General features: G+C 54.0%; 10 protein-coding genes across 10 annotated transcripts; 4 read left to right on the top strand and 6 right to left on the bottom strand.

Moving 5' to 3' along the window:
- Positions 1-28: 28 nt before the first annotated feature.
- Positions 29-999, bottom strand: LTS14_010354 (uncharacterized protein; the record flags this gene model as incomplete). The annotated part of the gene is made up of 3 exons (XM_064843030.1): positions 29-226; positions 280-481; positions 548-999. 3 exons carry the CDS (start codon positions 997-999, stop codon positions 29-31), a joined length of 852 nt encoding a protein of 283 aa, XP_064689454.1.
- Positions 1,000-3,660: 2,661 nt separating this feature from the next.
- On the top strand, positions 3,661-5,550 carry LTS14_010353 (uncharacterized protein; the record flags this gene model as incomplete). Its single annotated transcript, XM_064843029.1, has 1 exon — positions 3,661-5,550. One exon carries the CDS (start codon positions 3,661-3,663, stop codon positions 5,548-5,550), a length of 1,890 nt encoding a protein of 629 aa, XP_064689453.1.
- A 1,176-nt stretch (positions 5,551-6,726) lies between these two features.
- On the top strand, positions 6,727-8,203 carry LTS14_010352 (uncharacterized protein; the record flags this gene model as incomplete). The annotated part of the gene is made up of 4 exons (XM_064843028.1): positions 6,727-7,265; positions 7,318-7,386; positions 7,437-7,633; positions 7,689-8,203. 4 exons carry the CDS (start codon positions 6,727-6,729, stop codon positions 8,201-8,203), a joined length of 1,320 nt encoding a protein of 439 aa, XP_064689452.1.
- A 289-nt stretch (positions 8,204-8,492) lies between these two features.
- LTS14_010351 (uncharacterized protein) lies at positions 8,493-9,045 on the bottom strand (the record flags this gene model as incomplete). The annotated part of the gene is made up of 2 exons (XM_064843027.1): positions 8,493-8,542; positions 8,598-9,045. The coding sequence occupies 2 exons, from the start codon at positions 9,043-9,045 to the stop codon at positions 8,493-8,495; spliced, it is 498 nt and encodes a 165-aa protein (XP_064689451.1).
- Positions 9,046-9,879: 834 nt separating this feature from the next.
- On the bottom strand, positions 9,880-11,064 carry LTS14_010350 (uncharacterized protein; the record flags this gene model as incomplete). Its single annotated transcript, XM_064843026.1, has 6 exons — positions 9,880-10,190; positions 10,243-10,321; positions 10,376-10,518; positions 10,569-10,786; positions 10,849-10,934; positions 10,996-11,064. The coding sequence occupies 6 exons, from the start codon at positions 11,062-11,064 to the stop codon at positions 9,880-9,882; spliced, it is 906 nt and encodes a 301-aa protein (XP_064689450.1).
- A 2,002-nt stretch (positions 11,065-13,066) lies between these two features.
- Positions 13,067-15,058, bottom strand: ARG2 (Amino-acid acetyltransferase, mitochondrial; the record flags this gene model as incomplete). Its single annotated transcript, XM_064843025.1, has 1 exon — positions 13,067-15,058. One exon carries the CDS (start codon positions 15,056-15,058, stop codon positions 13,067-13,069), a length of 1,992 nt encoding a protein of 663 aa, XP_064689449.1.
- Positions 15,059-15,732: 674 nt separating this feature from the next.
- Positions 15,733-19,401, top strand: SMC2 (Structural maintenance of chromosomes protein 2; the record flags this gene model as incomplete). Its single annotated transcript, XM_064843024.1, has 2 exons — positions 15,733-19,010; positions 19,137-19,401. 2 exons carry the CDS (start codon positions 15,733-15,735, stop codon positions 19,399-19,401), a joined length of 3,543 nt encoding a protein of 1,180 aa, XP_064689448.1.
- A 490-nt stretch (positions 19,402-19,891) lies between these two features.
- Positions 19,892-20,499, top strand: RPS17B (40S ribosomal protein S17.e.B; the record flags this gene model as incomplete). Its single annotated transcript, XM_064843023.1, has 3 exons — positions 19,892-20,038; positions 20,125-20,325; positions 20,407-20,499. 3 exons carry the CDS (start codon positions 19,892-19,894, stop codon positions 20,497-20,499), a joined length of 441 nt encoding a protein of 146 aa, XP_064689447.1.
- A 936-nt stretch (positions 20,500-21,435) lies between these two features.
- ACB1 (acyl-CoA-binding protein (ACBP)/diazepam binding inhibitor (DBI)/endozepine (EP)) lies at positions 21,436-21,874 on the bottom strand (the record flags this gene model as incomplete). Its single annotated transcript, XM_064843022.1, has 3 exons — positions 21,436-21,558; positions 21,643-21,720; positions 21,785-21,874. The coding sequence occupies 3 exons, from the start codon at positions 21,872-21,874 to the stop codon at positions 21,436-21,438; spliced, it is 291 nt and encodes a 96-aa protein (XP_064689446.1).
- A 665-nt stretch (positions 21,875-22,539) lies between these two features.
- Positions 22,540-24,262, bottom strand: LTS14_010345 (uncharacterized protein; the record flags this gene model as incomplete). Its single annotated transcript, XM_064843021.1, has 3 exons — positions 22,540-23,431; positions 23,499-23,816; positions 23,871-24,262. 3 exons carry the CDS (start codon positions 24,260-24,262, stop codon positions 22,540-22,542), a joined length of 1,602 nt encoding a protein of 533 aa, XP_064689445.1.
- Between the last annotated feature and the right edge of the window lie 1,045 nt (positions 24,263-25,307).

Raw genomic sequence — 25,307 nt, 5'->3', positions numbered from 1 at the left:
CGTCATTCGTCCAGTTCTTCACGCCCATCTAATTTTGGTAGGTGCAAGTCACCGTGCTGCTGCCGCTGACACCGCAGTTCGTCTCGACCTTGCCATTTTGTTGGACGTCAATGATCGATGCACCAGAGACACCAGATGTTGTGCCACCGTGGGTGTACGAAGCTCCAGTGAAGGTGACGGATCCAAAGTTGGCGAACGGCACTAGGGCGCTACCAGACTGAAAGTCCTACACGGTCGTTAGCACATACAGACGCATACACACATGCTAGCATCACGAACCTCAACAATCCACTCAGCATCAGTCTCGCACAAACTCCCGGTGCCACCTTCGTTGGAGAAAGTGTGCGTCACGCTCTTGCCAGTACTCAAGTTCTTGAGCACGGCAGTTCCACTCGTTTTGCTAGTAGCATGGACAGTAGCCTGAATCTGTTGACCCGGCGAGACGGGGAAAGATGGAAAGTTGTAGCTGTAGTCTGGGTACCTATGAGATGGCTTATCAGCACACATTACTGGTGGGCCTTTGACAACCGATGCAGGACCATCTTACCATTCGTACCAAGCCTGGTACGCAGTTTGAGTACCTTCGACGAAGAACTCCACTCCAGTCTGTAGGATGGCAGATCCGCACTGGTTGCCATCAATGCCAACCCAAGCAGCAGCACCATACTCGGTGCTGCTGCTACCACCACTTGGTTCCTTGACGGTGGGGATGGTGAAAGTGCCGGTGACGGTGGTGATACCAGAGGACTCAATGACTGCTCCAGCCCAATTGGAAGAGTACGTCACCTCCTTGGTGTTGTTGGGAACGGCAATGAAATCGCTCTGGCTGATGGTGTTGGGTGCCAGTGGGCGGCTGGTAGAGCCGAAGCGTTGGCCGCTGGGCTTGGATAATCTCTCAGCGAGACGCTGGTGGCGGCGTGCAGACATCTGCTCAGCAGTGGGTAGAGCGAAGGCTGTAGAAGCCAGCAGAGCTGAGACGATTGCGGTAGTGTGCTTCATCTTGGAATTTGAGGTGGGCTGGAAGCGTGAGCTGAGAGTGTGCTAAAGTGTAGCAGGTAGTATGGAGTATAATGGGCAAAGAGCAGCAGCCCACGAACTTATATGCAACTTGTCCGTTGTCCATCTCGCTGGCTGGAGTGGAGCTCGGTAATGCGTACCTCGGGTGGCATCCTCCATACCTTTGAAGATGGACTATCGAAAACATGCATCGGTCTTTCAGCCCCATACGCCAGCTATCTCAATGGTATGATGGATGCATGATAGCCGGCGTTCTCCTTAGTTGAAGCTACAAGAGCCCAAATCAATTTCATGCATAGATTGGCACTGCGGCCCCCGGTTCAGGGACTGAGACAGTATGTCTTGAGTCTTGGAAGGGGTATCTGTCCTGTGGCTGTTCTCTGAGTATACGAAGCTGTGCCTGGACCACATGTTCACCTTGCCGCCACAGATCTGCCCCCGTCATTGTTCCTGTTCAGCCATTGTCGTCGTGGTTCGCCGATCTTCGCTCGATCCTTACAGGCGAGTCTGGTCGACTCGACCATGCAGTACTGGAGCTCGCCACGTGTCGGCAATATTGGCTAGTCACCAGACACCTCTAGCTGATAGGCGAGCCTATGTTCGAAGGACATAGTGGGCGATACTGTGCAAAACGTCTCTTCCAGCTACCGTTGGTGGGACGTTGAAGCTGTGATGCTGGACTGCGAGATTATGCAGGCACATCTGAAGTCATGCAGCAATATACAGCAATATATTTTCGTCGATCATAACATGGCGTTAGATAAGCTTCAAGGAGGATATCCACGCATTGCTTGTGCACGGCAGGATGATGACTTGGCACACTGTTGGTCTCAAGTGCCGGAGGTTTGACGCCTTTCTTGCAGGTCGGGTACAATTGCAAAAGCGTATCAGTGAATTTGCGCAGCGTCTCGACCGTGAAGAAGTGCGCTCCAGTGGTCCTCAGTTGAGCTTGACGTAGTGGATCGGATCTATTGCTCTGGGATGTTGACTCCTGTCCGTCACATGTCCTTTGTGCACAATCCTGGAGTGGTCGAGCTGTCCGCCGATCACTCCTGCTCTCTCAAGACATGGTCCGCCACGATAATCAGAGGTTAAGACAAGGTCTCATCAATTCCACGTCCGGCCCGGGACGCACGAGAGATCTGCATAGAGCATGTGGACCGTCTGACGTTGTATGCGCTACCGCAAGGCATTATGAGCACGTCGTGATAAGAAGTTGATTCGAGCCTCTTGTAAGGTCTATCGTGACAGCTGTGGTCGTGGGTGTAGCTCGTATGCATTTGCCGCTAAGGAGGAACAGGCAGTTGGCTCGACGTTGTGATGTCGGCTTTGGCTTCTGCCGGGGCCTGGCCGTGTTTTGCTTATCTTCAACGACGGTCTTGATGGGTGACAGTACAATGAGATGGTTGCGCCATTGGCGTTATCGAGTGTGAGCATGGGTACGCCGCTCGCTAATGGCATGCATGTGCTCATGCGTGTCCTGGGCAACCAGCCTCAGGTTGCAGACAAGGTCAACGGGCCGTATACCACTTACGCTTCGAGGTAGCGCCTCGTCGCGTCCTCTTTGTGCTAGAAGTCTGGTTCGGCCATCATCTATCAGTGCAATAGTGGACGCCGGCGGATGCATGGTCGTCGGGTCGAAGCGGCAATGATGTAAGAAGAAGACAGATGTCGCAGCCATGAACGCTTGGCACGTTCGTTCAGCAGAATTTGCCGAGCCCTGAAAAGAGCAGCACATACTTCAAGTGTAGGCTACTCTACCACAGCGTCACATATCCACCACTAGACTCAAAGAATGGTTGACTCTACTACGCGGGCTCGATCGTCCTCAATCACTCATCTGACAAACGGAGATTTAAACTATACGCAACCTCACAGCTCCCACATCGTCGGCTGACATTGGCTCTAGCCCATCATGTAGGTGACGTGCATCTGACCATCGGTCAAATCTGCTCGCGTCGTGCCCATACTCTGACTCTGACGACGGCCTAGCTTGTGGCACCAGGCAACGACTCTCCAGGCGAAGGGAGGAGTCTGCGAGATCGTCGAATGGCCTGGTGACTAGGCTCGATGTTGCCCGGTTGAGGTCTCACCACTATCTCATACTTGACCATTGAGATCTTCGATACAGTAGCCAACACCTATGGTTTTGGACCACACGAGCAGGTGTTTGCCCTCCAAAGTATCTGTACCGAGAAATAGGATCTCAAGCACCTGCTCATCGCTTGGACGTAGACCCGTCATGCATGCTGTTCGTATTGAACGCGGTATGGTCATGTGCTAGCTCGACAGGTCTGCGGAAGTGATCACAGGGATACATTGCATATGGCTGTGTGCGTCGATGATCGTGACTTAGCTAACAGAAACGTGACCAGCGCAAGGCTCGTTCACGCGCGAGTATGAGATAGCGGCACTGCTGATTCTCGTCTGGCGTCCATGAAGGTGCTGTTTTGTTATCCTGAATGGAAAATGTCGGAATGTAGCACAACGCCCGTGTGGCCAGAGTGTAGCGGTGGATATACATGTCGGGGCCCAGAAGTCCTGGTCAGTAGCCTCCAGAATACTTGCCTTCCATGTAGGTGTGTGCGTATGTGGTACATCAGAGAGAGATCGTGTCTGAGATGTTTGAAAACAGCCGCGTCCATGAATCACGATGGTGATGACCGTGAAGATGAGTCGGATGGCAACACGAACCGAGTCCTGCTTCAGCGGACCTCCGGCTTGGCGGGAAAGTCGCCTGTATGCATTGGACAAGGCTGCTCACCATATGCTCCATACATCCAGGCCATTGACTCGACCTGCCTCTCTCCTGCCGACACTGTGAGCACGGTAACGATGTCCAAGGCTGCCACCTCGCCCACCGCTCGACTGTTACAGAATTCTCGACTTTTCTCCCTTCCGCGACCTTTACCACAACCTGCATTGGAAAGCATCTCATCTACCGGACTGTACCGTGCGTCAGACACTGCGACATCTCCATATCCAACGTACCAAGCCATCGCCACACCGCCATCATCACACTTCCGAGGCGACTGGGGTCTAAAGCGTGCATTGCCTAAGAAGGCGACAGCCAGCAGCACACCACATATTCGAGTGCGGGCACAGGACAACACCGAGCACATCACCGATTTCACCAGTGCAGCAGATCATACTCAGACCAGCGCCAAATGGCAGGAACTGGGCGTGCCGATCTTGATACGGCAAGGGCGAGGTGATCGAGAACGAGAACGGATACCGATTAGTGTGTTCGAGGAGGATCTCGACCGGACTGATGGCGCGGCGAAAAGGACATGGAAGTGGAATGGACCTTGGCTGGCGGGTATGCAGGCGGGCGAGTTCGACCTGTTCGTCAAGAATCTAGGGACGAGACGAGGGGTAGATGGGAAGAAGGATGCGAAGGGCAAGAGTCGCGTGCATGATTTCAAGGAGTATGTGAAAGAGCAGATAGTTGAGCAGGAGCTGGCGCAGGCTAGACGGAAGGCACTGGATCAGGGCGAGTCTTTCTCACTAGAGCACATCACGGAGCTGCGAGCTTCGATACGACCAGACGACGAGCAGCTCTCAGTAGCGCTCCTACAGCTACGAGCGGACCACGCCAAGGACAGCCTCTCCTCTCAGCTGACCTCTTATCTGACTGACTTCCTCGACCTCCCACCTGTGACGTCTGGTAAGGCGTCTCCAGGACCCGGTGCATTCGGCATGACACCCAAGATGCAGAAACTCGTCGGTGGCCTAAACAGCGAGAACGACCTCATTGATAGTTCGCCGCCTACCACCCACCCAAGTGCCGGTCTCTCCTATCTGCGGACGGCAGCCATAATGTCCAATCATCCACTTCACGGCCCACAATCACATCGCGCACCAGTACGCGCACGCGTCCTACGGACTCGCATCAGTGCCACAGGAAGCGAGCAACACGCCAAACTCGGCGTGGCTGGTGTAGTCGCTGTGGACTCAGTCTCAAGCACCTTCAATCCTAATAAGAAGCAACTTGCGACCACCTTGTCAGACGAAAGACTTGGTGAGCCAAACCGCATGGCCAACCAGCTGGACACCGAGCTAGAAGGAGGCAACAAGATGTGGGTGCACCCGGACACAGCATACGTCGACGAGAAGGGCCGCATAAGGCTGGAAGTCCGCCGCGGTACGCTCGAAGCAGTCTCGGTGAGACAAAACGACGTGGAGTTCATCCACGAACAGCGCAAGCAAGACTTCGGTGGTCCTGGCTCGTTCGGCCGTGGCTCAATGCCTAGCGCCGCAGCGAGATTCCCACCAGGTACCGCGAATAACGCGAATTATGGTGTCAGTCTGCCTGATAGGCAAACTCCTCGGGCAGCGCCACAGTCGGCTATGTGGAGACAAGGTAGCCCGGCTGCGAGGAGGACTCCGGACTATGCGAGTTCTGGCTTAGGCGCGAGGCGGTCGGACATCAAAGGGTTCGACGAGGAGTTGGGTATGGAAGGTAAAGGTGAACTGGATGACGAAAGCGCGATGAGTAAGATTCGAGAGCTGGCAAATGGACAACAGCGGTAGTTCATGCTGGTGGTGTATTGTAATATGATGCACTTTTGGATCTTCCTACTTGCATAGCTGGCTCGTGCCATTGCTCCTGCTGTGGATGAAGTGCAGTCCGCAGATGCCAAGCGTACATTCACTGCACCGCCATCTCCCATCGATCTTGAAATTTGATAGACACAACCACGGCATATTGTTCGTAACTTACACAAACTCCCGGTGTCGTGGTCTAGAAGTCTATGCTGAGCGGGTCGGCATGCTTAGCCATGCACGTATGGGTACCGCCGCGCCGTAGCGTGGTCGGGGGTGGAGTGGATCGGTGCAATTCTCGTGCTGGAAGAACGTCGGGACGTCGGGTTGTTTCGCATGGCAGCGCCACAAGAACTCCACCTCACGCGTTTCACTTCCAACTCCCTTTCTGAACTCTTATTGCGAATTTCTGTCTATCTATAGGATCTTGAGTCAACGCCATCTTGCCATCAGTTCCCTTGTGAGGATCTAGTTAACACAGAGATGCCGACCCGTCATGACAACCTGATCATGATGCTGAGAGCGACTGGAGAAAGGCAGATCTTCGGCCGCAATGCAGCAACTCCTTCATCTGCCCCGAGTCAGCATTGAAGGCCGGAGTTGTGCCTTGGACCAGGTTCCTGGTTTCTCCATCGGTTCTTGCGCCAACCAGGAACGGTCACGCTGACTCGACAATGAACATCTGCCGTATGGGACTTGATGATCCTCTACGATTGCAAAGGAGCTGTCACGTCCGCTTCTACGAACATGGCGCCATAGTCTACGGCAAGTGCTTGATCATGTACCCAAGAGCGGTACAAATTGCAAGGCTACCAGAGGCCAATCACCCATAATTAGGCTTTCTGTTGCGAGGTTGATCATGACTCCTGTCAAGAAAGTTTCGTTGGACGAGATTGAACCTTACGAACACAAACCCACCTAATCTCGAAATGATACGTGAACGAGTCGCGTCAAAAGCATTTACTCCGTCTAGCTCAGGTCACAGAGCTTAGGCACCTTGTGGCTCATCTGTCTGCATACGAACTAAGTATTTCTGCTTGTACCTCGACATGGCTGGTAGACATCTCTATTTTTCTTGCATCATCTCCCACCGTCCACGTTATCTTACATTACCTCTCTGTGAACAAATATTGTCTCACCACATCGTGGGTGGGGCGAGCAAAGATGACCAGTACCCAGGCTTACCATGACACCGAATTCTTGAAGGAGGTATGGGGACTGTATGCAGTCGGCGTGACAGTCCTGCTACTACGATCTGCTATTCGCGTACGGACAGTCGGCCTTCGAGGCTTCCAAGGCGATGACTACGTCTCAATACTGGTCCTGCTATGCTACACCGCGGATGCCGTCACCGTCGACTTGACCTTTCACTATGGCTCCAATGTGGACTACAGTCCAGCTAAACTGGTCGGATTCAATCAGCAACAGATCGATCAGATCATCTTTGGCTCGCGCTGTCAGCTGGCCGCCTGGTATACCTACACAATGTTGGTTTGGGCACTGAAGGCATGCATGCTTTTCTTCTTCAATCGTCTAACACTCGGTCTGGACTCGCATACCTGGGTCAAACGACTGGCTATCGCGTGCGGCATCACTTATGCCGCTGTATTTTTGACTATCACGCTTGGTTGTCGACCTTTCCATCACAACTGGCAGACTCTGCCATATCCACCACCTCAGTGCACACTGCGGGCACAAAACATGTAAGCTTAAACTTGCTCGGGAGCCCTACGAGTATGCTTACCGTCATTGCAGGTATGTTTCGACTATTCTGAACGTACTGACCGATGCTGCAATGTTGGCCATACCTGTCCCGCTTTTGTGGTAAGTTAGTATGTGACTGAGAAAGAGGACATCAGCTTAGACTTGCTCAGGAAACTCCAAGTACCGATGAAGAGAAAGCTGGCTCTTGCAGCAATGTTTTCGTCCGGAATGTTCGTCATCATTGCTGCCATTGTGCGGATTACTATGACCCTAAAAGCACACCCGTCTGCCTTGACGATCAACCGCTGGGGCGTGCGAGAGACCATAGCCGGTATCATCGCTGTCAATGTGCCAATTCTTCGGCCTAGTAGGTGTCTTTGTGTGGGTCTATGAAAGAGCGTAACGCTAATATGTGGTGATAGTGTTCACCAAGGCCTTCTGGAAGGGCAACCATCCTCCCTCCCATCCCACCACAAGAAAAGGGGTCTCGACAAGCGGCGGCAAATCCGGCAGCTCAGGCGGGATCTTGTCCTTTCGTAAAACCGCCGCCTTCGAAATGGTCGATTCGCCGGAGCAAAGACTTGCGGACAAAGACCCAAGCACAGTCACAATGTCGTCTCACAAGCACAACAACGTCGACGTCGATAGCGACTGCAACGAAGATGCGTCCAGCCAGGACTTTATCGTCCACAAGCCAGGGGGACCTTTGTCCTCGGACACTACACAGAGAGAGCCCGCTGAGGATGTCGAGAAAGGCTGGGCTGGCGTACGAGTTGATACTTCGTATGAGGTTCGACCAATGTCACAGACTGCTGTAGAGGATAATACGGCGGCACATCAAGCCAATGCTCACGGACCTCGAAGCTGGGAAGCAGACCATCCTTGGAGTCAGGGCTGGAGAACTCGCGGACATGGTCACAGTGTCAACATTCGGTAAAGTGCAGATGGTAGCCGATGAGCCATGCAGAGTAAGATGCTCGACAAGAGAGTTGTAACAAGATTTAGGACGACGTCACAACGTCCGGCGAACGATATGACTCGACTGTGCGTATGAAACATGAGATCCGAGATGAAATGGTCACCAGTAAGAAGGACACTTCATTCATTCTGATACCGTTCTGCCACTCCGGGACGCTACAAATAGCGCCTAGCTCCGACCTGTCACACACATTCATCCTCATAAAGTCATTACGGTCATCTCGACATGTCGATCAGCACAATTACACTCACAGAATCCCAGCTGTGGTTCCATTCCAGTATTCCTGCGCCGACGAATCTGCGGTCCACATGGTCAGCGACTCTGACTTAAAACAATTGGAAGATACGCTTACCACTCGTCTGGCCCCATTTGCCCGTCTGTTGCTTGACGAAGTCCGGCGCACCCTCCATACCCTTCTTGACCGTCAAGCCGACATTCTCGCGCTCATAACTGTCCTCGTACGGCCAGTGTGGGTTCTTCATCAGCACTTCTTTACCCTGGACCGGGTCGAAGACGAATTGGTATGGTCCGTTGTCGTAGTAGTTGCGATGCTGGGCTTTGCGTTCGGCGCGCTCGTCCTTGAAGCGCTGGAAGAGGGATTTGCGACGAGGATGCTCATCGGACGATCCTGCGGCATCCTCAGCGCCATGGGCAGCGTGGTCAACGAGAGGCGCATTGGAGGCGGATTCGCTTGGTGCGATAGAAGCCGTCTCTGTAGGTGCGATGGAGCGTTCTTCAATTGTAGGCTTTGCAAGCTTCTTATCGCTGCTAGCTTGGCCTTCGTGCTTGTGGTCGAACATGTTTGCGGCAGATGGAAAGGTATAGTCAAGATTACCGGAAGTCTTGTAGATGACTACAGCGAGAAGGAAGCTTGAATGGTGGGAAGGGAGAGGTTTTAGAATGTAATACTAGCTATACATATGTCAATCCTCGTGGTCGGTATACCGGCACGACCTGGTGATCATCCGACCACAGCCATGATCTGATGCAAGCCTTGCGCCCCAGCATGCCGAAGCTGCCGAACAGCACTCACTGGACGTCAACGTGGTTGCTTGATGTGTGGATAAGCTCACCAAGCTTTTCAGCTGCGCATCGTCAGGTACTATCGGGAGCTCTGGGTGTCTGCATGGCACAGCCCCAGAGTCCCATCCGGCTTCTTTTTCGTCTTTCTGCTACTACGTCATAAATGGAGCTGTCTCCCGCCTACGATGGCCAATCGAAGCGCAACAGCTCCCCGGCTTGACCCATCATCGCTCTCGGGCATTATCTCGTTGACCCGTTCATTGAAGTCAAATCCGGTGTTACTACAACAGCACGTTCTATAAGGACCACTGGCCACCACCTGATGAGGGAATTTTCCACGATCACCAGCACCACTGCTGCGCCTTGTGATCGGCATCCGTGTTGATCGACACAGTTGATACTGGACAGGCCACAAAATGGATATTATCGGGACGTTCAATGATATTTCATGCTACGTTTCTTGTGGCGTCGGATTCGAGTCGCCAAAGAAGAAAGGCTCGCGTGGCTGACAACGACCAGCCTTGGCCCGCAGGAGCTTACTGACCACTCCCATTGCCCTTTACTAAAGCCAACCCCCATATCCACAGTCATCCTCACAGCGCCATGTTAACCTACAAGCACTGCGAGTAGTACGCGTTGGAAGCCTTGCATGATCCCGATGAACAGCAGGTTGGGCCTTGCCATCCCTGGCCACCACATTGACCATAAAGGGCAGAGCAAGAACCCGAGCCACTGGTCGGGCTGGAAGCTGCACTCGAAGTCGTGCTCTTCGCAGTAGTCGTGGACTTCGGGGTAGACCCGGCAGAAGTCGTTGGGGATGTGCTGCCGCTGGAGCTGAGCTTGCCCTTGATGAAGGTGAGAGCGGCCTGGCCGTACTCGCTACCGTAGCCCTGGTGGACATTGGCGTCGTTGCCGTTGCAACCTCCAGTGCTGTCAGCATATTGCTTGATTTTCGCTGCGGTGAGTGCACTTACAGTAGGGGTCAGCAGAATCACAGTAGCTCTGGATCTTGCTGCCACCAGCACACTGGAAGCTCGAAGAGCGGGCATCAAACTGAGAAGGAGTCAGTGAGTTTCCTGGTTTCCACTTGTGACGAGGATCACTCACGCCACCAGCCCTGCATGTTCCGACCTCGTATGGCAGGCCATAAACGTAGCGAGGGTCACCCATCAGGATGACGGCCTTGATCGCAGCCAATGAAGCGGCGTTGAGCTGGGTGCCGCTCGAGACGCCCTCAGCTGGATCACCTCCTGAAAGTTTGTCAGTAGCGTTCGACAACCAGACTTTCGGGTCCTCTCACCACCGCAGAAGGCATTGTCGAAGATCTGTCCACCCTGCGAGTATCCGACCAGGACGATCTGGGTGTTTGGGCACTGGGCCACATAGGCGTTGACCACAGAGATGACTGTGTTGGTGCCCTGGGCGGCAGACTGGGCGTAGCTGTCGCCACCACAGGACGATTGACCGCCGCAAGCTGGGTAGTTGATGGCTTCTGCCGTAGAGCCAGGGTAGGCTTGCCTAGGACAGTATCAGGCCCGCCCGTCGCGATCTCTGATGTACCTTTCAATGACTGCACTTACAGGACGTAGTTCACCACTGTGCTGGAGGAGCCGTAGCCTGCGGGCGCGGTAGTCTCACGAGCACCGAAGATGTGCACATTCGGGCACTGGCAAATACTCGGATTAGCTCAAGGTCCGACCAGTCTAGATGTTGTGAACATTACTCACGCTAGCACGCTGCTCGATAGCAGCTGCCGCCGCCAGGGCGGGTAGAGCAAGGAGGAACGAAGATACCATGATGATTCCTCGATATCAATGAAGGCAGATGTTGAGTGAGTGGTTTCTTGCTAAGCCCTCAAAAGGAAGACTGCCCTTACCTGCCGTTTGTATATCACTTCAAAGCGTGTATCCATGCCTTGAACACTTCTCCATGCAATAGCCACATGATCCTCGTTTTTATATTGCGTTGCATGTTGATCATTTAGCCATTATCAGCCTGCGGGTGGCGGGAGCACGAGTCTATGGTCCGGCAACGGGCCTGACGAATGGTCGCACAACTATACTCTGTACTTCGAGTTGTTCAAGGGCAGAGCGTGTCCTTCTCATCTAAAAGTACGGGTGCTCGATATTGTGGTGGCGCTGCTCCCTGTTTCAGGCAGAGTGCAAAACGTGAGCGGCCCAGCGGATCTTCGCCATGGTCGGGCACATCATTGTGTGGTTGACAGCTTCATCGCTTCTCCATCATCGTCGACATCGCGAAAGATGCGTGCAGAGGTCATTCCCAAGAAGCACCGCTGAGAAGTGCTGATATCACGAAGGGAGAGCCTGCCGCCTCCGTCGCTGGACCACTACAACGATGCCGGAGGATGAATGCGCAGGACTGCAACTCGCTAAGCTTTGACACCTGCGTGTCGCGAACCTGGCCAGTACCATGGCCTTCAGCCTGAGCTGCCCTGTCTAACACACGTGGTCCGGATGAACACAAGGCAGCAAATGCCGCTGCCCGGACTGAAGGCCGACTGCAGCGTGGCGCAAAAATGAAGGCCCAGGACCCGCGAGTACCCTACGTACATACTTGGCGTAATATGATATGATCTCCAGGACAGGTCACACGCCGTACATTACTATGTTCTCGGTCGATGGGAACCCTTAATGATGATGGCTAAGCACCATAGACATTAGACCATCCATGTTTCCCCCGAATATCATGTCCGGAGCACAGCAGCACCTACGATTACAGTAGTCACTAATCGCAACCACAACAGCCAGCACAGCTAAAGGTATGTGTGTTGCTCAAGCCTACCGTATCCACCGGACCCAGCAGAGTAAAGGTCTTGCTCAGCACGGCTACAGACGATCGACAGCACTGTATAATGTATCTTTGTATTCTCCGCGTGGTCCACCGTAGTTGAGCCTCGATCCATGCCTCTGGTCCTTACAATGCGTACCGGCTAATGGACACACCGCAGCATATAAAAAGCACATTGAGCCCTCGGAGCAATGGAAGGGGTAAGAAGAGGAGTCATTACAGCAGTGCCCTTTCCATCACTACGACATACCTTTCCCCCTTTTCCCAAGCTCAAACACATCAGCCACGAGATACCGGCGCCGTCCCTGACCCGGCGAGACTGCTTTCCCAACCCCACCGAGCCATAGAAAACAAGATCCCACGTCTTGCGTGTTTTGCATTTTTATATACTGTACACGCACCGTCTCACAACCCTCAGCCCACGTACGCGCAGAAACACTCATACCCACTGCACCTTTCCGACCATGCTGGTCAGGACGACAGAGACGGATCGGCATTCGAGAAGAAGTCCAGTGTGTCTCCGCCTGCTTGTTCCTGAAATAGTCCAAGTATTTCTGTCTATTGTAACTCGAAAAACCGAAGGTACAAAAGGCAAGTTCCACCGAGCGCCAGCCCAGTTGAGGCGTGTGCTGTAACAGTAATGCCGTCGCGGAATATGACTGGAGACTCTTTGACGCATCCTCCTCTTCGGTCTCGATGGCAAAGGGGCCTGCGTGACTTTGTTGATACCTAGTCAGCCGATAGGGGATTCGTGTACCAACCCGCCAACGTCGGAAGAAGAAGTGACACCGCCACGCTCCTTCCCCGTGTCCTGAGTGCGTACATAAGACCTCACAACTAAACGTCGTCAGGAACGATCATGGACGGCGGTTCAAAAAAAACACAAAACAACAATCATATATACAAGAGCGGCAAGCTTTGCCGTAGACAGACTTCTCGGAACCCGATATTCCTGTTACGAGGAAGAAGGGAAAGGAAGAGAAGAACACCCTAATCCAACCTGGCCCCCTCCGCCCAACTAGGTCCCACGCCCCTACACACCCCCTCATACCCCGCCCACTTCACCTCATCCTCCACAACCCCCTCCCCCGTCCAAAACATCGTCCACCCAGACCCCGGGACCTTCCAACTCCCCGCCGCCCGCTCAAAATACCACTTATTCACCGGATTATCCTGACGACTGCGCCAACATACCCCCCGGGGAAAGCACGAGCGCACCATGGATTGGAATAAGATATCTGCTACCCCCGAGGAGCCCTGGGAGGATTGGAGGACGGCAAATTTGTCGAGGTAGGGGACGGGAGGCGAGGGCTGTGACGATGTGTTTGGTGGCGGCGTCTCCCACGTCAGGATCGCAGCGCCTTCGTAGTCGCCTGCTATTATGATCCCGGCTGTCCGGTCACGGATACGAGACATGTAGTGTTCGACATCCAGCTTGCGACGGAAGGAGTCTTCGATTAGATGTAGAAGGCGCGGGAAACTGATGCGAGGGTCGTTTTGGAGATCGAGGCCCGTGGTTCCGTTTAGGGGGACTTGCCAGCCGTGTTGGGGGTGGGGTGCCGGGATGATGGTGACGGGCATGCCGCGTTTTACTAGGGTGGCTGTCGCTGCTGCTATTGTCTGACTAGAGTCCGTCACGCTTGAAAGACGAGCTGTGGGGAGGGAGGAAGAGACCATGGGTTTGTTAGTCAAGAGGTTGTGGATGAGGGTGTTCTTCTGCCTTCTCGTGCCGGTATCGATGGTTGTCGCTTGTGTTCGGGTCGTTTGCGAAGACGAGGCTGCGTCTTGTGGTGAGATGACTAGACCGGATGAGGCTGCGGGTAGGATTGCCAAGCAGTCTTTCAGCATCCGCAGGTTCGCTTGGTGTTGATCAAACATGTTCGGTCGGCTGACAGTGTCGTCCCATGATGCATAGAGGGAGAGCTCCTTCTGGATGGGTTCGTATTCTTGCTCGAGATTGATGAAGACGTGCGCGTCGTCACTTCGTCTTTTGCTCGGTACGCCGCCTGCTGGGTCCAGGACGATGATGCGGCCTAGTTCTGTAAGAGTGGTCGACTTGCTCGATTTAGGTTGTTGATCTTTTGAACTGATCGATAGCATGCGAGTGAGTGCTACCATGACGCTGCCAACATCTACTTTCTTGAGCTGGCCGGTAGCTGTGTATGCCAGCGGTGGGATGATCGGGATCGTGCTGCGCTTGAGTGGCTCCATTATCAAGTCCGGCACCAGAACTTCGATCTTGCTGTCTGTATGATCAGATACGGTCAATGCTCCAGTGACGAAGTGAGAGGCTTCGGGACTGTGATGTCTGATAGCCTGTAACAACCGCTCAGCTTGCACAGCATACTGAGATCGCTGTTCTCGGAGACTAAGTTCCGTACTCGTACCGGCGATATCAAGTACGATGGCGATGCGCATGTCTAGCTTGACTAGTTGTGACAGCGTGGTGGCTAGACCGTCCAGCGTGGCAGCATCCAGCACTTCAGGAGCACGAAGACACACCAGTGCGACATGCATGATTGACTGCTGCATAGCAACCTCGGTCTGCTGTGCTCGGTCATCTCGTACGAATTGTGCCGCCGCTGCTATAGCTCGCGATGGCGCATAGAGACCACCCAAATTCACACCAAGCCTGTCCAGCCGTTCTTGGTCCTGGCGGTGGCGAGCATTGCGGTCAGCTAGGCCCTTGGATACTACTTGTGACTTTGATTTGGCCGGCTTGAACCGAGCGAGATACTGCTTTGCATCCCGTCGGGTAGCATTGGCACTCAACACGTCCATGAAGAGTTCTCGTTGGGTCAGCTGCTCGTCAAGGGCTTTGGTAGGTCTGCCATTATTCTCGACATGATGATTGGTTTGACCCGCGTTTACGACGTTGCTGAGATGTCGCGTTGCCGTCAATGATTTGATCTGCTGTACAAGACTTGGCTCAGCTTTCCCGAACGCGCTTGCCTTTCCAAACGCCAACGTAGAGATAGTCATTTTCCATAGTACGATGTCCTCGAGGGTGGGAAGATTATTGCATGGTCGTCGATAGAAGAGCAAACAGAAGCGGCGCTGATGTCAAGTGGGTCCGGCCAATACGAGTGTTTGATCAAACTTTATCAAGCAGTGAGTGAGGTGGCAGAGAAGTATGAAGCATTGAAGGCGATGTTAATGAAATATCCCAATGCCTCTGACTCTGACCGACCTTCTCCACAAAAGTGACAGCTGCTGCCGCGAGTGCTTATCGCTTATCGCTTATCGCTTATCGGACCATACCGGACGAAGCGTTGGCGAGTACAGGAGCACGTGATGTTGCGTGACACACAACATTTGCAGTATAACAGGGAGAGCTGGTCGATGGCTTGGATGGGCAAACACAATAATGAAGGCGATCCAGAGCTCTACGGCGAACCATAAGAATGCCAAGGTACTCCAACTGACATCGTCCCTCGGTCGCCATTGCCAAGCGCGTCTGTTTGTTCCGCGTCAAGGGCTCAAGGCGGATCCGGCCGTCATCGGTCTAGCCGGAACAGGATAAACAGCAACAACAAGCAAAACACGAGATTCCGAATAGTCGCAAACGCACTCAGTCGACCGGCAAGCAGGCAGAGTGAAGCGCAAGGAGCGCAGCCTCTCGTTCTCGACTGAGATACGAGCACATCATCTCCAACATGCGCATCACGGAACTCATCATCGACGGCTTCAAGTCGTACGCCGTGCGCACCGTCATCTCACAATGGGATGCCACCTTCAACGCCATTACGGGTCTGAACGGTTCAGGAAAATCCAACATCCTCGACGCCATCTGCTTCTGCCTTGGCATCGGCCGCTTCGAGCTCCTCCGCGCCAATGGCGGCGCCAGCGACCTCATCTACAAGCGTGGCCAGGCGGGTATCACCAAAGCCTCGGTCACGTTGGTCTTCGACAACAGCGACAAGCCCAAGTCCCCGATCGGGTTTGAGGACTATGCTAGTATCTCGGTCACGCGACAGATTGTGCTGGGTGGCACGAGTAAGTACTTGATCAACGGACACCGCGCCCAGCAACAGACGGTGCAAAATCTGTTCCAGAGCGTGCAGCTGAACATTAACAATCCCAATTTCCTGATCATGCAAGGGAAGATTACGAAAGTGTTGAATATGAAGAGTACCGAGATCCTCGGCATGGTGGAGGAAGCGGCAGGTACGCGTATGTTTGAGGATCGGCGGGAGAAGGCGCTCCGGACGATGGCGAAGAAGCAGGCGAAAGTGGAGGAGATCGAGGGGTTGTTGAAGGAGGAGATTGAGCCGAAGCTGGATAAGTTGCGGAATGAGAAGCGGGCGTTCTTGGAGTTTCAGAGCACACAAAGTGATTTGGAGAGATTGACGCGGCTGGTGGTGGCGTATGATTATGTCAAGAGTAAGCAGAAGGTGCAGCAGAGCGCGGCTGATTTGGCAGCCAAGCGGGAAAGACAGACGGGTATTGAGGAGAGCAAAAACAAGCTGGATCGCGAGATTGGGGTGCTGGAAGAGGATATGGAGAAGGTGAGGGCTGCACGTGACAAGGAGCTTAGGAAGGGTGGCAAATTTGCGAAGCTGGAAGAGGCTGTGAAGGAGCACTCGCATGAGCTGGTACGACTAGCGACTGTCCTGGATCTCAAGAAAGCTGCCATGAGCGAGGAGCAGGATCGACTGAAGAAAGCACAGGCGAGCGTGAAGGACCTGGAGAAGCAGCTGAAGCAGAGATCGCAATCACACAAGCAGCTGCAAGAACGTTTCGAGCAGTCCAACCAAGAAGTCACGCAGCAGAAAGCTGAAGTCGAGCAGAAGGAGGAGCTGCTCCAGACATTACAAACAGGTATCTCGTCCAATGCCGGGTCGGATGGTGGTTATGCTGGCCAATTAGCAGCTGCACGGGAGAATTCCAGCAAAGCCGGTACCGAGATCGAACAAGCGAAGATCAAGATTAACCATCTCGAGGGCCGGATCAAGGAGGATGAGCCGCGGGCGAAGAAGGCTGAGAAGGAGAATGCGGGTCTGCTGGGTGATCTGCAGCTTCTGCGCTCGCAGGCCGGGAAGCTGGAGAAGGAGTTGGAGAGGCTTGGCTTTGAGCCAGGGCGGGAGGAGGAGCAGCTGGCTGAGAAGGGTCGTTTGGAAAAGCGTATACGGGGGTTGCAAAGTGAGGCGGAAGCTCTAAAGCGGAAAGTGGCTGGACTCGACTTCTCGTACTCCGATCCTGCGCCTAATTTCGACCGGAGACGAGTCAAAGGTCTGGTCGCACAACTCTTCAACTTGCCAGAGGATAAGACAGAAGCAGGTACCGCGCTGGAGATCTGTGCTGGAGGCAGATTGTATAATGTTGTCGTCGACTCTGCTGAGACTGGTACCCAGCTGCTGCAGAATGGCAAGCTTCGGCGAAGAGTGACCATCGTGCCTTTGGACAAGATTGCAGCTTCGAGAGCGCCGGCTGGTAAGGTGGCGGCTGCGCAGAGATTGGCGCCGGGGAAGGTGCATCTGGCGTTGACATTGATCGGCTACGAGCATGAGGTCGAGAAGGCGATGGAGTATGTCTTTGGCAATACGCTCATCACCGCCGATGCTGCGACGGCGAAGAAGGTCACTTTCGATCCTTCGGTACGGCTGAAGAGTGTGACGGTCGAAGGCGATGTATATGATCCCTCTGGTACACTATCTGGTGGTTCAGCGGCTCAGGGCAGTGGCGTGCTGTTGACGCTACAGAAGCTCAATGCCATCACGGCGGAACTCGAGCAGGAGCAAGAGAAGCTGCAGAAGCTGGAGCGGGCGATGGCGAAGGATGCGCAGAAGATGAAGTCGGCGCGGCAGATCAAGCAGGAGTCGGATCTTAAGGGTCACGAGATCCAACTTGCTGAGTCGCAGATCGCTTCCAATTCCTCCTCGAGTATTATTGCGAGCGTGGCCGAGATGAAGGAGACCATTACTGCATTACGGGAGAGGATCAAAAACGCCGAGCAACGACGAAAAGAAGCTGAGGCGGAAGCCAAGCGAGTAGAAAAGGACATGAAGGACTTCTCCGCCAACAAAACCGGCAAGCTGGACCAATTGCAGAAGGAAGTCGAGAAGCTGAAGAAGACCCTGATGAAATCCCAAGCCAGCATCAAACCTCTGCAGCAAGAAATGCGAGATGCTTCCATCGAAGCCGAACAGACTGGTGCCGACCTCGCCGCCGCGCAGGAAGAACTCTCAGACGCGGAGACGACACTGGAGGGCCATAGCGAGGAGATGGCCGAGCACGAGCGCGAACAAAGCACCGCCCAACTCGTCCACGACGAAGCGCAAGCCCACCTCAACGACGAAAGAGCCAAGCTTTCGGGTTTCGATGCGGAGATAGCCGACCTCTCACGCGCCAGCAAAGAGAAAACCCAGCAAATTTCCGACGAGAAGTTGGAAGCGCAGAAACTAGGCCATCTGATCGATAACTTCGCCAAAGCGCAACAGGTTTCCCAGACCGCGTTGACGGTGTTGGAGAAGGAACACGATTGGATCCACGAGGCGGCCTCCTCGTTCGGGAGGCAGGGGACCCCGTATGACTTTTCCGGCCAGAATATGGGGGAGAGTAAGAACAATTTGAAGCTCGTGACGGAGCGCTTCCAGAGTATGAAGAAGAAGATCAATCCGGCCGTTATGGCTACGATTGATAGTGTGGAAAAAAAAGAAGCGGCGCTGAAGTTGAATATGCGGACGATTATCAAGGATCGCCGGAAAATCGAGGACACGATTGGGCAGTTGGATGAGTTTAAGACGGTGGCGTTGGAGAAGACGTGGAGGAAGGTGGATGAGGATTTTGGGGCGATTTTTAATGATTTGTTGCCGGGGAATACGGCGAGGTTGGTCCCGGCCGAGGGGAAGAGCGTGGCGGAGGGGTTGGAGGTGAGGGTTTGTTTGGGGAAGGTGTGGAAGGAGAGTTTGACTGAACTGAGTGGGGGGCAGCGGTACGTTTTCTTTTTCTTTTCTTTTCCCAAACCCACATCGTCCCCCCTTGCTCCCTACTTCTACCCCAACCGCCCCCCCTACGCTTCTGGTTTCGCGGACAGTACTGACATCCCCGCGAAAACTAGATCTCTCATCGCTCTCTCCCTCATCCTCTCCCTGCTCCAGTATTCCCCCGCCCCGATGTATATCCTGGATGAAGTCGACGCGGCGCTCGATCTGTCGCATACGCAGAATATTGGGCGGTTGATCCGGACGCGGTTTCGTGGGAGTCAGTTTATTGTCGTCAGTTTGAAGGATGGGATGTTTGGGAATGCGAATCGGATTTTTCGGACGAGGTTTATGGATGGTACGAGTGTGGTGCAGGTGCTTGGGGCGGCGGACTTGAGATGATGAGGGTGTTGCTATTGGCTGTTCTAGTGTATGGGACGGAGTTGAGTATGGAGTATGGGCTATGGGATGATCATGATGAGGTTGGGAGGTTGGGTCATGCTCGTCGTGCTGGACCCGGAGCCTTTTTCGTATTATGGACGTTTCCCTGTTGATACCCGAGGGTATAATTCACTCTACAATCGTCTGACTGGCATGCCATGAAGAGCTCGTCTCTGTCGGTGTGAGATCCGTAAAGTGCGCATTAGCACAGCGCACATGGCAAGCGGGTGGCGATGGTGGCAGAGTGCTGTATACTTGATCGATGTGCCTGAGGTTGATCAGCGGGCCCGGCTCAACTTATCCCCGTCTTCCACCCCAAATTCCCAGGTGCGTCTTGGCGAAAGGTTGCGCGGGAATCCCCAATATCGCGAAACTCAACCTAACGATAGATACTGCTTTCGTCCACTCACCACCAACTCACTCTTTCCAATCCCGACAAACCACCGCCATCATGGGTCGTGTCAGGACGAAGACGGTCAAGAAGTCGGCCAAGGTCATCATCGAGCGCTACTACCCCAAGCTCACCCTCGACTTCGAGACCAACAAGCGCATCTGCGATGAGATTGCCGTGATTGCTAGTAAGAGGTTGAGGAATAAGGTATGCAATATCATCATCACCACCACCACCAGCAGATACGCACCAATACTGGGAGATTGTGTATACTAACCGTGATTTATTGCTAGATCGCCGGCTACACCACGCACTTGATGAAGCGCATCCAACGTGGCCCCGTCCGCGGCATCTCCTTCAAGCTGCAAGAGGAGGAGCGTGAGAGGAAGGATCAGTATGTGCCTGAGGTGTCGGCGCTGGACTTCACACAGAACTCGGAGAGTGGCATGTTGGATGTGGATCAGGAGACCAAGGACTTGCTGAAGTCTATGGGCGTAAGTCACAACATCATGTCCACCACCGTGAGCATGAGTGTGGAGTGAGATGCGGTTGCTAATATGTCATGTGATCTACAGTTCGACAGCATCCCCGTCAACGTCGTCGCCGTCCAGCAGCAGCAGGTTGCTGAGCGCCCTCGTCGTTTCGGCGACAGGCCGCCTCGTCAGTAAGGGCTCTCGCTCTACCACAGCCAATTCGACAATCTGGGATGATGCCGTCTCACGACCAGCGCACCATGCATTCACGGCTTGCAGCAGCGGGTGTCCAGGCGCTCTAGCTAGCTTTTGAGGAAAATGCCACGATCTTCTTCCCATGCAAGGTGTCGCTGAGCTTGAAGCCGTTAATGGCTGATGGCGAGGCTTGATTGCCAATACCCTTCTCTTCCCTTCCTTCAATTTGTCATGTTGTACTGATGCCGTGTCGTGCTGATGGTTCACACGCCGCTGATTGACGCGATAGGGCTGTCAGTGCCCCAGTCTGCGATCAGTGCATTTGTGGTATGTAGGTCAGCTTCGGCGAGCGCCCCGGCTCCAGCTGCGACGCGGCGTGCTTGAATGGATCCTTGTCATCTGAACTCGGGGGGACTCTGTAGCTTGATGGTATGTGCGATTGACATGAAGTGAGATGGAACGAAACGAAAGATACAGCAAACTATGAACGGGAGTCTTCTTATACGCAGTACTTCCGTGATTTCTTTCGTACAAAGACGAGGTTCGTGAGACTCAATCGCCAACGCTGTATCCATGCCCGCACGAACATCGCAGCCAGATGGTTACGGCGTGATGAAGGTTTGAATCTTCGTCCGCGGAACCGTACTGGAGTACCATTCCCTCCAATGCTCGGCCGGACCAAACAATGGGACATTCGTGTTCGGGGGAGGCGTGGGGGGTGTATTGTGGTGGTGCAGTGGGAGGGATAGAATCGGCTTCTAATGCTAGACCTTCGCCTTGCTCGCTGATCTCGTCGTCTTCGTCATCGGTGTTGTTGGTGTTATTGTGATGGTTCGTAGTGTAAAGAGAAGAATAAAGCGGTGGCTCGTCATCGTCATCGTCATCGTCATCGTCCCCGTCACTGTCGAGCGAGAACGTAGTGTTCGGCGGCGACTCCTAACCGCTAAACCCATGTTTCGTCTTCAGCTCGCCCACGAGCTTGACATAGCGTTTTTGCGCATCGGCGGGCTTGACGTCTTCTTTTACTAGTTTCTCCCAGGCGCTGCGCTTGGCTTTTTCCTGTGTGGGTACGAAAATATATGGTCAGCTTTGGTGATACTCGAGAGGATTGGAATGGAGAGATGGAAGGGTGAGTATTCTTACCTTTAGCTCGAACATGCCGGGGGCCGTGGTGTCGGCGAAGGGTGGGTCTTGGGAGCCTTGTTTGAACAGTCCGTAGAGCTATTTTTACTGCCAGTTAGTGTTGATCTGGTGGTATATATATATGCTGCGGTTCTGTCCGTACCTCGAGCAGTTCATTGTCAGTCGGCTTGGCCTTCAGCTTCCTGCTCTCTATCACCGCCTTCTTGAAGTCGGGGGTTTGTGTGGCTGGCATCTTGCTGACTGCAGTGTGTCGGATCAAGAATATGTGTGGTGGTTTATGGTTGTGGTATGTACAGGTCACTGGTTGTGCTCACTACAAACTTGTTGACAGTAGTGGGGCCAAACTCTGGCCTCGTGAGCTAGAAGGCACGGTGGGGTTGAGCCATGAAGTCATGGTCACATGAATTGCCAAGAGTCACCTGATGTTTACCTGGCACTGAAACGTCAACAACACGAATTTGATCTCATGATACATGTCATATGCAGCAGCTAAGATCCCCTGTATAGTATGGATAGGGTGCACCCAAGACGCCAACGACTGGCGCCAAGGCTTGGAGCGAATACGAGAATCTTGCTCTCTTCTGCGCCCCTGGGACGACGTGGCCCGCTTACGATGCGGATCGAAATAACTCTGCGATCTTACATGCGCGCCTGACGTATAAAGCAACCTAACATGACTCCGCGGGTATCCATAACAAGGTCGAACTCCTGAAAGGTCGACCAAAACTCATCAACCTGTCCTCCCTGATGACCAACGCCACCTGTCCTGTTCGCCATATCCTGTTCGTGTCTTCCTGGATCTTTCGTGCTGTCGAAACTATGGATCTGAGACAGGGAACGTCAGCAAGTTATCGGACTGGAACAGTTGGATGAGCATATACCTCATATATATCCTCATCACGCTGGAGCCGCCTTGCCGAAGCCACTGAATTCGCGGTCCACTGGTCTAGGCCGCAATGCGAGCTTCCAAGGGAGATTCTGGACAGCGTCGCTGTAGGAGCGGTCGGCAGTCCTGTAGCTCGAGACGGAGGTGGCTTTGGTCGACCTTCGGGACCGAGGAGCGCTGGAAAAGCCTTCACTTGGTGCACGTGATTGCGACGACGAGGAGTACGTGTGGTTGTTATGGCTGGCAGATGATCCGGCCCATGCCTCCGCCGAGTCGTGGTAGACCGGCAATCGCGTGTGCGCAAGCGGCGAGCGTGGAACAGGAACTGGTGGTGGAGGGAAGGCCGATGGCTGCAGCAATGCCGGATTGATGACGAGGTCTGTTGGTTGCGCCTGCCGCGATACGGGCGACATGGAGTCGAATCTGTTTGACCTCCAGGCTGGCACAGCGGTAGGTGCCGGCGGCATATTGATCGCCTGATGTCCTGCCGGCAGTGGAGGCTCTCGCATCTGCGGCTGTGGCGTAGGTGTGGTGGAGGTGGCCAGTGGTGCCTGCGCTGGTCGGTGCCTAGCCGGAGTGCGTGCCGACGTGCCTGGTTGGCGTTGGCGTCTCGCTTTCGGCGCTGGCGCCTGAAAGCCCTCTGGCTCGACCAGCGCCTCCTCTATATCTGGTATGATCCTGCTCCGAGTACAAGACCCATAATGCCTCCTCAGGTTGTCGAACCTGTTTGATGAATACTTCTTGCAATGGTGGCAGTGGTACAGGATCCCTAGATGCCATCTCTTCTGGTGTTCTGCAAGCGCAGACTTGTATAGGAAGCGCCGGCCACAGACTTGGCCATCGATTACCAGATCGCATCGGCGAGGAAGCAGATCCTCGGAGATGTGGCACCGCTGGTGTTTGCTACGATCAAAATTGTATGGTTAGCGATGTGTCACCATGAGCGTTAGCATACTGCGGCATGACTCACCGAGCGGCGGGCTCGCTTTCGAAATATCCTTTCTTGGACCCACGACAATCTTCTGCGCACCACCACACTATGGCGGTCTCCCCATCTACTTCTAGCTCTTGCCAGTCCACCTTGAAGAGCCGCCGAGTCAAATGTATGAGCTTTGCATCCTCCGCCGGAGAGGCAGTACTTTCGAGCAGCGCTTGGCTTTCGCAGTTGTCTGGGCCATTGCCGGTCTCGGAGTGCTCGGGAGGGTGCTCGCAACCAGTTTCATGGCGATGCGGTGTCACAGGGTTGACGATTTTCCGCGGTTGGTCATGGCGCTGTGTATCGTGGTCACTGGATGCATGTCAGGAAGGTATGGCTACTTCTAATGACACCGATCAGACTTACTAGAACGCTTGCAAAGTCTCGAACCATGCAGGTTTGGATTCGCAATCTTTGTGCAGGCAGATGTACCAATCGGCCGCCAGCTCGAATCTTGCAGCAGCTTCGTGTCCGGAAGACGTCAGGCTCGAGTTGGTGGCAGTTCGCTTTGGTAAGAAGTACGCCGACTGCCTCTCGTAGTCGGGACGTCGGACGCCATTGTCGAGGTCTTGGGCGGTGGGATCGACGCTGGTGGTTTGGAACTGGGTGCCGGTGTGCACATGTTTCAACCCATTCGGGTCGGTTCGAAATGGGTCTAGGTTGAAGCGTCTGTTGGCATGCTGCTCGTCGCCAGACGATTCCGGATCGCGCTTTCTCTTGTTCTCGTCGAGCTCCGCGAGCTTGCTGTACGCGATCATCGTCTCGTGGTGGACAAAGCGGTTTATCGGAGCAGGCCGGCGTGGAGCTGCTGGCTGCCGAGCTTGCTTTGAGGTGAATGTGAGTACGAAATGCAAAAGTATTGCGATTGAAGGTGGTAATCTGCTGGAGGATGTGCTGCTTGTGAGTAATGTTGACAAAAGGATTGTGTACTTGACCCGTGACGTACGTTGTTGGACTGAGGTGTCGTTGCAAGAGAAGCGTCGTGGTTTGAGCAGCCCATCCCGCTCCAACCGGCGTGCTGCCTCAACTGTCCAAGCAACTACCATTCGCAGGATGACGTACGACCGCCTGCTGCGCGCGACAGTATAGTCTTCCAGGCGGTGTCTGAATCCATTGCGTGCATTTCAGCAATATTGATGTAGTAGACAACGCCTCTGTGAGCTTGAGACAGAATGCGAGCTTGTAAGGCGATCTCGAGCATAACGAGACGAGGCCGAGGGGCATCGGCAGGCTTTATGCACTCGATGCTCTGTGCCTCGAATCCTGATCCGCCACCTGGTCGCCATAGAAGCAGGTAGGCGCCTTGTAAGTGCAGCCACATCCGTTATTATACCGTGCATCGAATAGATGAGCCTATGCCTCCTACGTGCCGTCCACGCAAGTTTATGGGTGAAAGCTTCGACGTCGAGTCGATCGGTATGGGAACTGCCGAGAGGACAGCGATCAGCTCCACAACGGTACGATTCACGACGCTAGAGAGCCTTGGATGCTCAGTGGAAGAACAGCATCTCGTCGTTGCCCGTTTGTGCTACAGTACTCGTTCAACGACGACAACGCTGTCCCGGCCACAGGTCAAGTTGTACAGCGATAGCCCTGGTAATGATCGCATTCGGGCGCTTCCTCCCGTTGCGAGATGATCCTACGCTGCCCGGTTCATAGGGCAGTAATTACTTCTAAACGTTTGGCAGAACGACGCTAGGAGATGCCTAGACTGCAGGCGTGACAGGAGGCAACAGTCAGCTTCGTCACGCGAGGCTAGGTAGAGGGATCATGGTCTTGTTCTTTCGTTGTAGAAGATGTTCT

The sequence above is a fragment of the Recurvomyces mirabilis genome (assembly GCF_035927965.1).
Source record: "Recurvomyces mirabilis strain CCFEE 5264 chromosome Unknown scaffold_40, whole genome shotgun sequence".
NCBI lineage: Eukaryota > Fungi > Ascomycota > Dothideomycetes > Mycosphaerellales > Teratosphaeriaceae > Recurvomyces > Recurvomyces mirabilis.
The sequence above is the reverse complement of the archived record's forward strand: the minus strand, read 5'-3'. Positions and strand labels throughout refer to the sequence as shown.